The sequence below is a fragment of the Castanea sativa genome, chromosome 1, assembly GCF_040712315.1.
Source record: "Castanea sativa cultivar Marrone di Chiusa Pesio chromosome 1, ASM4071231v1".
In the NCBI taxonomy this organism is placed as follows: domain Eukaryota; kingdom Viridiplantae; phylum Streptophyta; class Magnoliopsida; order Fagales; family Fagaceae; genus Castanea; species Castanea sativa.
In genome coordinates, this window is record NC_134013.1 from 9,869,776 (window position 1) to 9,880,833 (window position 11,058).

An 11,058-nucleotide genomic window follows, 5' to 3' on the forward strand; every position below is an offset into this window, starting at 1 on the left:
GTTTGTTTGGATAGTGCGTTTGCGGCCACGTTTGGCCTTTCTTTTTTTTTTCAGCTGAGAGAGGAACTGTCCATTGTCCATAAACAGTACATGTGAACAGTAAATATTTTGTAAACAGTAACTTTTTATTATTTTTTAAAAAAATTATTTTCAGTTTTCAACACCCATCATCTTTTTTTTATTTTTTATTATCTCTTTGCTTCCGGCTTTTGTATTATTATTATTTTTTTTCCATTTTCCAACGTTTTCCTTCTTTAGATTTTAACAGTTACCTTCTAAGTTCCAAAGACATTTTGGCAGGGCAGTTTGAGTATCACAGGGGGATACAAAAAATAAGGAGTTTGGAATGACAAAGGTGTTGCCAGGGCACATATCTGTGTTTTCTTGCTTGCGCTTTTTGCCAGCTGAAGATAATCAGATATATTCCCACTGTTAAATTTAAGGAAGGGAAGATGGATAGGTTTCGTAGTGCTCCATATGGTTGATAATGCTCTTCAAACCTGATCCATAATTTGGATGGAGAAGCCTCACTCCTAGTTCCTTCTTCATACGAGCGTTGGAAACTCGCTTTGCACCCCTTGGACTACCCATTTTTATAAATGATTCAGATTCGTTGGTGGATTGCTTGATCTGGCCAGGCCACTTCTTCTCAACCAAGTCTCTTGCATAAGCAAAAACTTCTTCCCGAGGGGCTGGGTCATCATCGACAATATTGTAAACTTTCCTAAAAACGAAGATCAAAGGCAGTAAATAAGAAAATTGTTTCCAAAGCAAGAAGATTTTTAACAAACAAGGTTGAAAAGATTTAAACTTAGAAGTTGGAAGAGAATGAGAAGATATTGTTATTAAAGAGTTCAGAAATAAGAGGGAAACAAAAGTAAAAGCAGTCACTATTTAATGAATAGTTCACGCCACTCAAAACTATGAAAACCAGAATTACTCAAAAACTCTCGTGCCCCCACGTAATTTTCGTGCAGGTGCATCAAAGCATGTCTATGGAGCTCCAAACTAGATAACATGTTACATGTTCTAAATGTAGATTGGTTAAGTGAAAACAAACTTTGGACCTGAGCTGCTAAGAAACATGTCTATCAAAATATATGGCTAACTAAAATACATGTGCACAAGAATATATGTTGCATGTGTGCCACATACACATCGCGTTTGTTTGTTTGTTTTTTTTTTTTTTTTTTTTCTTGTTTTTGTTTTTTGTTTTGTTTTTTTCTGGATAACGCAGGGAACCTTTCTAAAGAAAGCCCTTTGGACTCACTCTAGCCAGTAAAATCTATATCCAACTGTCCCCACCCATCAGAACCAAATGCTGACTACTCCAGGGGAATTTACCCCTGACAGAAGGTTAAAAAGAGTGACATATTAACAAATATGCCTTGCATAGTGTAAGCCTTTAAAGTGGGAGTTCGGTTTTTTTATTACATAACATTTTCTTTTCCTGTTAAGAAGGAAACTAGTCCCGAAGGAGATTCTTTAATACACTTGTATTTTTGTAGCAATCTCTCACAACCAGAATAATGTATGAGAAAGTAGAATTGAGTATAGGAAGGCTGAAGATTGTAACCTACCCAGGGGAAGGTGCATGTATACTGGCCTTGAGTGCCTGAGAAATGTCCTCAACATGAATTCTGGATGTGTATTGCCTGGATACTCTCATTTTCTGACTTTCTGACAGAGCTCCTTGCTTAATAATTGTATCAACAGCACTGAAATGGAAAAGTAGTTCACCAAAACATCAACCTTCGGCGTGAAAATTTTAAACCAATTTTGAACTCTATCAGAGTATTGGTTCTAGGAAAAAATGATTATTAATAAGCCAATACGAAATACATGGGTCAATATGGATATGTATCAACCTTTTCTATGATGGTCATGCAAAATGATATTGGCAACATTTCAGTGTGGACTTTAATTAGGTAAATTTTTTTTATAGCATGAGACATCACGGCTAAATGAATATGTTGTAGTAAAATTCCAATGAGAAACTGACAATGTGATTGTACTAACTACATATATATTCAATATAAGAGGCAGCAAATTTTCGTCATACTTTAATTTTCATTACAACCTTCTACCGGGGCCATAGATACCTCCAAGCCGAAATACTTGTGCTGAGAGCCCGAGATCATCACCCAGATTTAACCATCTCTTCTCAGCAACTAACCTTAAGTTAGCCAACTCGCTTGTAGGGGTAGTTGGGTAACTGCCATAGGAATACACACATGTTTAGGGACAATTGATGTCAGTGCATGTGCACGAGTTTGCATGCTTAAGTGGTTAAGTTTAGATTCACTAGCTTACTCCTCATCTACCCACGCACCACCGCAATCTCCATAAACACCTGCCAAACAAGCAATTTCTCCAGCATCAAAGATCTCATTCAGGAGCTCTAGAGAAAAATAAAACTGAAAAACAGTTGGATCCAAGGATGAAAGAGTAGGAGTTGAAAAAAACACGAGTTCTGAAGTGGATTACTGTTAAGCATTGATACTTCTCTCTCACACACACAGCGTGTGTGTGTGTGTGTCTTATTCATGGTGAAGAAAGACACATATATTCAATCATAAAAGTGCCACCAATATAGTTTTGTGGTGGGTCAACTAAATTTCTTCATTGTGCTAAGATGGTGTCTGGTAGAAACATGAAGTATAGCTATTTTCATTTCTGCTCATTTTTACCGAATGTTTTGTCTCCTTTTCATTTTTCCTCCACATAAGTGTAATTGTAATTCCCCCTCCCCTCCTTAACTATTAGTAATAAGCACTTTAACTCCAGTCATTAAGATTTCTGTTAAATTTAACAGAAACATCAAAAAATTTCAAAAGACATGTCTAAGAAAAATTTGAATCCTCCGTTTAAATTTCACAGAAATCCTAATGGCAGGTGACAAAGTGCTTATTATCAATAGTTGAGGGAGACTTGCTCAGTCTTGAAGTTTAGAGGAGACATTGCAACTACATCATAGTTTTTTTTTTTTTTTAACTTATCAAAAATAACTATGATGTGATTGCAATGTCTCATAGGGGAAAGCTAAGAAATATGAACATAGATAAGACATGGGACACAACATCATAGGAATTCTTGAAAAAATTAGAACATAACATGATAGAGATACAACAATTGATTAATATCTTTAGGCATATTTTATGTTTATTTCAAGTTTTCAAAATGAACAACAACTATCAAAATCTTTAAGAATCTTATTTATAATCAAATGAATTTTTTCAGCACAGACACTGGGCATTTTTGGGTTTCTATGCTTATTAGAAGGAAAGTGCCATTTCCACCCAAACTAATGATTCTCATTCAATAATTTACACAGGCATCAAATTCCCATTAAATACGCAAGTTGTGAAATTAACTGTTTGCATATGGCACCTAGCATAAGCAAGACAATCAACTAAAACCAAGTTGATGAAAAGATATTGAGTTTAAATCACTAGACAATGGATTTGCTACAAAAACAATAGACTTGAATGCATCAAAAGTGCTTATTAGGAATGTGGGGATTTTGCAGATTTCAAATCTATCTGCTGTTATAAGACTATTTTAAATTTTAGGATAGATCACTTGTTCAATTTGAGATCAATAGACACAACGCAACAACAAACGAGGTGAGTATGATATTTCATTACCCAAAACACACAAGAGTTTCATAATCATGTCAATATGTAAATGTAATTTGGATATAGACATGGACATACTAGTTGATGACAAATAACCAAGCCATTGAAGATTCCCATCCATTAGTGTACTCCTTAGAAGTTCTTCATGCTGAAGCATCTACAAAATTGGAAACAAAACAATGGGCCAAAATCACTCATATAAAAAAAGATCATGAAAAAGTAAATAATCAATTCAGCAGAGTCTTTAAAATTTATTTAAAAAAGAAAAAGAAAAAGAAACGACAATTACTTTAAGCGTACCGGGTCACCAATACCCGCAACAGGAGGGATTGAAACAAGAAGGTGAGTATGATATTTCATTACATCAATGGTGCTCTGTCTAAGGAAAAACAAAAACAAAATAGGTGCCAATATAAGCCAAAACGCAACATTTAAAAAGATATATAAAAATAGTGAAATACAAACTCACTCTGGTTGATTTGCATCGAAAAGGTAAATATCAAAACCCTTCTCTTCAAGCTGCTTCTTCTTCATAATGCTTGTGCAAGTCCCAGAGACAGCCCTATTGTTCAAATGTGTTAAAACGCATCCAAAATCGTATAAATATAAAATGAAAATATGAACAAGTACCATCCTTGGTTCTTGAGAGCTTGAGAGAAGAACTGTCCGACGAAACCCATCCCTAGAATGAACATCCGGTTCCGAGATTTCGGTTCCGATGAATCGGTCTCGGAGAGTGAATTGCTAGCAACCAGTATTCGTGGACAAAACGGTGTCGTTTGCGACCTTGGAAGACAGAAATTTCTCCGGACATGGCTGAATTTAAGCGGAGTTACCGAAAATCGGTACGGTATGTGGCAAATATCCATTGCAAAAATGTCGGTTACATCAAAGTGACAACTGACAAAGCATTGGTTTGGTTCCTTTGTTGTTCGGTTCTAGTTCTAGAGTCAAACTCAAAAGCTTTTGACTGTCACACTGTTTTAATTTGGTGGTACTTAACTAGCATCGGCGAAGGTTATCTTTTGAATTTAGGTTGGTACTTAGTTAGGTTTGGCTAAGTATAACCAATCCGAGATCCAATCCAAAACTCGATTGTGGTTCATGGGCTTGTATTAGCCTAGCGTCATGAATTCCTTTTTTTTTTTTTTTTAATAGAAATTTCATTGTTTATTGTTCGTACATTGATTCACCTCAGAGTATCCACATCAGTAAATGTAAACATTTGTAAAATACAAAAAGTAATCACTTTAACACATTTTACCCAAAAAATCTTCCATATCAATTCTTCTAAAATTGTACATATTTACATATTTGCTACAGTAACTGTGCATATATGCATGGCTATTGTAGCTCGTGTATATCATATTTTATTAATTTCACATTTTGCGCATTTCTCTCTCTCTCTCTCTCTCTCTTTTTTGTGCAAAACAAACTAACTTCTCTCCTCAATCCTCATCATCTTTTTCCTCAGATACACACAAACACAAACACAAACACAAACACACCCACACACAAATACAAACACACAGACAAATCATCACAAAGGGTGCCTCGTCCTGGTCCCGTGTCCAGGACAAGCACTTCGAGTTGAGTTGTCGAGTTACGAGGATGAGTTTGACTCAGTGGGTTAGGGCTCCAAGTATTTGAAGGGTGCTGTGGATTTTGGGTCTAAGTCTAAAGAGACACAAAGGAAGAAAGGTATTCCGTGGACTGAAGAAGAGCACAGGTTTAAGATTCTCATTGTTTTTTTGTTTTGGGGGTGATGTGGGTTTTGATCGATGATGTGGGTTTGAATGTTTGATCGGTGATGTGGGTTTTGATGGTTGATTGGTGATATGGGTTTGAATGGTTGATCGGTGATGTGGGTTTTAATCATTGCTTCTGGATTGGAGAGGTGCTGTGGTGCTTGTGATGGTTGTGGTGTTAATGGAGTGCTTGTGAGGGTGCTTCTAGGTTTTGACCTTGAGAGAAAGAGGAATAAAAGAAAGAGGAAACAGCAGAGACAAGGAAAAAGAAAGAAAAAGAAAGAAGAAGAATAGGTTGATGGATGAATAAAATAATATTAAAAAAAGAATATAAAAATATTATTTATATAAAATATAGTGTATAATAGATGGATTGATGTGGATGTTTTGTAAAAATGAATGTGTAAAATAGAAAAAGTAGCTTTTTTGTGTAAAATAGATGATAAGTTTACATCCACTGATATAGATGCTCTTAGTACCAAGAGGAAACAAGACACACAATAAATATTAGAAGGTTGCAGTAGTAATAGTGTAGCATGCTCATAATGTGATGATGATGATGATGTGACACTTCTCATTAAACACGTAAGAAGTGAAGTACGTACTAGTTACTACGGTTATCATAATTCAAAAAAGAAAAAGAAATCAACATGTGATGATAACTCAATGATGATAACTCAATGTATAAGGTCGTGTTTGGTTTGTCACTCACTCATATCCCAACACTCAAAACTTAAATCTCCTCACTCAAACTCATATCTCAATATCTCACAACTCTAACTCAATAAAACCCAAAACTCACTCATATGCTCGTTTGGCAACTTGTTCTCACAGTTATCTCAAATTTAAATCACAACTTTCTATCACTATGTGGGTCCCACATAGCATTGATTGCACTGCTATGCTCTACAACGGCCAAGCCCTACCCGCGTGTAATACCTCTCTCCTCTTCACACCCTTCCCACAAAAAATGTCATCAGCTTCTCTCTTCATTCTCTCCCCAACTCATCTGTCATCTACACCTCTCAAACCCCAAAACCAAAAGACCATCAATTATTCAACTCCTCCATCCTCGCCCACCTATGCTGCCGCCATTCTCTCCCTAACGCATCATCCTCCTTCCTCATCCTTGAACCCGAGCGCCGCCACAACTCGAAGAGGACGCTACAGCTCCGTCCGCCACAACACCCAGCAGCCCCTGAAGCCCACCAAACAGATAGCCACCATCACACATTGAAAACTCTCTCTCTCTCTCTCTCTCTCTTAGAACATTTTGTGTATGGGTGCGATTTAGGTCTTAAATTTGTGTATTCGAGTAAGTAATTTATGGGTTTAATTTTTTAAACTTATTTTATTCTTTTTAATTTTTGAAATGTGAAGCCTTGCATGTTGCTGTACGATTAGAAAAAAATCAGATGATATTAAGAAATTGAATGAGCTTCATTAGTTTAAGAATAAGCTTCATAATTGATAATTTTTTTCTAAAGCCAACAGCAGAGCAAATTAGACATTGTTCATAATACCATGGCTGTAACAAAGAAACAAGACAGAGAAACTTCTACAATAAAAAATAAATAAAAAAATAAAAACAAAACAAGAGCCATAAAAGCTATACTTGAGTAGAGAGTAAAAAAAGAGGCATAAATAAACAAGCATTCACAGCCAAGTGAGCCAACGTCTCTGTAAACACAACACAAAAAATGGAGGAACATGGGAAAAACAAAAAATATCAAAATAAAACCCAACAGCTTCGAGCATGTAAACAGATGGAGGGGCTGAATTTGGGTCTCATAGGAAAATGGAATCGATGAATGGAGTTGACCTGGAGCTGGGTCTTGTGTTGATCGGCTGAACTGGGGCTTATTTCAGTCGTTGAAGTGTGTTGTGGGTTTGGGAGAAGGAAAAGGGAAAGTGATGAAGTGCAAGCTAGCATGGGTGGTTGGGAAAGTTATGAAATAAAATATCCATTGGAGCTTCAACTTGCAATGATGGGACTACAAAATGGTGTGGGACCTAATTGTGCTGAAAAATTACGAAAATTGTCACTGAGTTAACATAACCCATAACTTGAAAAAACGTTGGAACTGTTTTTGAATTTGTTAACCCATATCTCAAAAAAGTGAGATTTGTTAATTGAGTAAACTGAGAGAAAATCATCCAAACAATATTACTACCCGTGGGCCCCACAGATTTTGGGTTATGAGTTAACAAAACTCAATTTGGTTAACTCAGTTCACCAAAATCCAAACAAGGCCTAAGTGTCCTAGAAGATTATGGATAAAGCTTCATGCATCATGAATAGCATAAAAAACTTTTGAAATCTTAAATATAAACAGAGGCTCATATCCCAAGCAAAGACACATCCTAAACTCTTTTTTTTTTTTTTTGGTTTTATTTCACTTGTATTTCTTAGTTTAGCATTCTGATTAGACTTATTAAGGTGTTGATGCAAGGAACTTTGGGGGAAATGGGCTTTTACCCTTATTTTTGAAAATATCTAGCACAATGTTCCTATTTTAAAACTATTTAGCAGAATATCCCTATTTTTGAAATTCAATTTTGACAAAATCAAGTTTCGTATAAAACTCGATATCCTCAAAATTGAGTTATATCTATATTTTTAAGTGAAACTCAATTTTAGTAATGTCGAGTTTTACTTAAATTTTCAAAAAACATTTAATGGCAAAATATGCATAGAACTCGATTTTTTAAAAATTGAGTTACATTGAAACTAGATTTTTAGAAAACCGAGTTTCAAAATAGGGACATAGTACATAACAATTTCAAGACAAAGACATTGTGTTAGATATTTTTAAAAATAAGGGCAAAAGCCCATTTTTCCCGAGAAATTTGTATATATCTTGTAGGTTCTTCTTAATTAGATCTATTACTTCGTGCTGCTGTAATTTCTATGTCCTATTTTAAAGTTAGTTTCAATAGTTTAATTTTCACTGTTGTTTAGTGTAGGTAGTTGTGTTTTTGTACTTGCATCTTAATTCTTAAGGTAGTTGAGTAGTTATTTTCACTGTTCTATAACTTTGCATTTATCCTTATAATCGACATAGAGTTATTAGCATAGTTACCCTCAATATAAGATAACCAACCTTAATAAAAATATAGTCCTTTCGTTAAGGTAGAGCAGACCTGTAATCTATTGGAATGAAGTCAAATTACAAATTTTAGGTTTATTATATAGATAACCATTGTGTTTTGTGACCAAATCGACTCATGAATAAAACCTTAGTACAATTCTTCAATCCTCCATATCATCTCCTTCTAGAAAGGTAAGCAACAAAATGTTTTATTTAAGGCGCAAATGCATTTTTAGTCCTTACATTTTGGCCCTATTTCTATTTTGGTCCCTACATTTTCATTTTATTACTTTTAGTCTCTAAACCAATTAACGCGTGACATTTAAATCCTTACCGTCACCCAACTAACAGAAAATGCTGACGTGGCTGACAGCAGAGTAAAATAATAATTAAAAAATATATTTTGTCATTAAAAAATTTCCACGTTAGCATCTAAATTAATTTTAATTAAATAAACAAAATTAAAAACAAAAAATTACATGAATTGAGATCTAAAACTTGTTCTTCAATATTCTTCTTAAATCAAGAAATAAACCCAACAAAGACATCAAACCCAAAATCAAAGAGAACCCAGATCTAATATCAAGGACATCAAACCCACCAACGACATCAAACCCAAAATTAAAGAGCAATCCCAACAACGACATTGTCCTTTATTTGAAATCTAAATAAAAAACATTTTCTCATCAGCAAATAAAAAACAATTTGGTCATTGCTCATCCAATATATTCAACTTACTAAAGCTCTCTCTTGTCTAAAATGAAGCTCTCTTTCGTATAAAGCTCTCTCTCAGATCAAGATCTCTATCTCTATCTCTCTTTTTCGGCTTTCTCTTTGGATCTGGGATTAGAGGAAGAGATGGTGGGTGTTGGGTTCGACTGGGTTTGTTGGGATCTGGCCACTGACCCACACAACCCAGTCTAAAAAAATCCCCAAATTTGAAAAGCTTGAAACCCCAATGCCACTCCCACGGCCTCAATTGGCGTCCCTAGCCCGACAAAGGAGTGTTCAACGGAAGCCTTCTTCTTCCGTCGTTGAAGCTAACCATTACTGAAGCAATAGAAAGACTTTGAGCCTTCTTGTTATACGCAAACAAAAGACAATTTTTTTGCTTAATTGAAGGTTTCTGAAGAAGAAACCTCTCCTGGGTTGTTGAAAGTTCCCTAGTGATTTTAAATATTGACTTGCTTGGTTTGGTGTGACTGTGGAGTGAGAAATATTTGGGGGATTCTTGGCTTCTTTGAGTTGGCCGAAAGTTGCCCTTGGAGGTTTGTTAGAAAATTTTGTTTTGTCAGTATTTTGCTTTTGTTCATTTGATTTTTTACCTTGAAATTTACTTCGATTGTTGTTTTTTTTTGAAGATGAGCTCATGATATGCCAAAAATTTGATATGGGAGCATGGGTTTATTATTTCTTTTTTCAAGTTGGTGGGTGCTGGGTTCGACTAGGTTCGTTGGTTGGAATTGCAGGGTTTGTTGTTATTGTTGTTGGTCTGATCGGTGTGGGTTTGTTGTTGTTGGTTTGGGTGTGGTTCGGTTTGATCTATTTTGTTGTTGTTGATGTTCTTAATTCTGGGTTTGATATTCATGTTCTTGATTCTGGGTTTGTTGTTCTTTGATGATCATGTTCTTGATTCTGAGTTTGTTGTTGTTGATGTACATGTTTAATTTTTTGTTTTTCATTTTTTTATTTAATTATAATTAATTTAAACGCCGACGTGGCAATTTTTTAATGCCAAAATAGATTTTTTTAATTATTATTTTACTGTGCCGTTAGCCACGTCAGCATTTTCTGTTAGTTGGGTGACGGTAAGGACTTAAATGTCACGCGTTAATTGGTTTAGGAATTAAAAGTGGTAAAAATAAAATGTAGGAACTAAAATAAAAAAAATGTCTTAAAATGTAGAGACTAAAAGTGTATTTACACTTTTATTTAATAACATTATGGATAAAGTCGAATTTAGTTTAATAATTTTAAACAAGCAATTATTAAAGATAACTAAAATAGACTTTTTTTTTTTTAGTTGAGAATTAACTAAAATAGACCTATCATCGTATACTATTACTATATCAAAAATCATTTTCAGCTCTAGTTCAAAGGATAAGATTAAGGACAAAACTTACTTCTTCATCTTGTATCCTGTTTGAAGAGATTACAATTAATGCACATGTGTGCACGTTCATCAAGAAAAAAAAAATACACGTGTGCACTAAGACAAGTTGTACCTCCCACCAACCAAATTAGCCTAATAAATGGACAACTAACTCTGAGGGTTTTATTTATTTATTTATAACTTTTTGTAGGGGACTGCATTTGAGGTTCATTGGATACTATGCCGTGAAATTATTCACTCATCGGAAGGGGTCAATAATTTCTTTTCTTATTATGTATGTTACTTCTCATAATGATAATCTTTTATTACCATATTAACTAAACAACTAAAATATTAATTGATTTTTTTTGTATAACTACAAAAAACTTTAATTAGACATTAAAATTACACGATTATTGCTTTTGCCAGCACACTGAAACAAGATTCCTTTGAAAAACGTGGATTTTTACCGTCTTCTTCAATAAAGT

At 34.6% G+C, this 11,058-nt stretch overlaps 1 protein-coding gene across 1 annotated transcript; it reads right to left on the reverse strand.

Annotated features, from left to right (window-relative positions):
• Positions 1-68: 68 nt before the first annotated feature.
• Positions 69-4,664, reverse strand: LOC142624059 (uncharacterized). Its single transcript, XM_075797566.1, has 8 exons — positions 4,269-4,664; positions 4,108-4,200; positions 3,939-4,017; positions 3,717-3,795; positions 2,314-2,353; positions 2,081-2,215; positions 1,581-1,718; positions 69-724 (listed from the first exon to the last, which is right to left on the reverse strand). The coding sequence occupies exons 1-8, from the start codon at positions 4,505-4,507 to the stop codon at positions 439-441; spliced, it is 1,089 nt and encodes a 362-aa protein (XP_075653681.1). The 5' UTR covers positions 4,508-4,664; the 3' UTR covers positions 69-438.
• Positions 4,665-11,058: the final 6,394 nt, after the last annotated feature.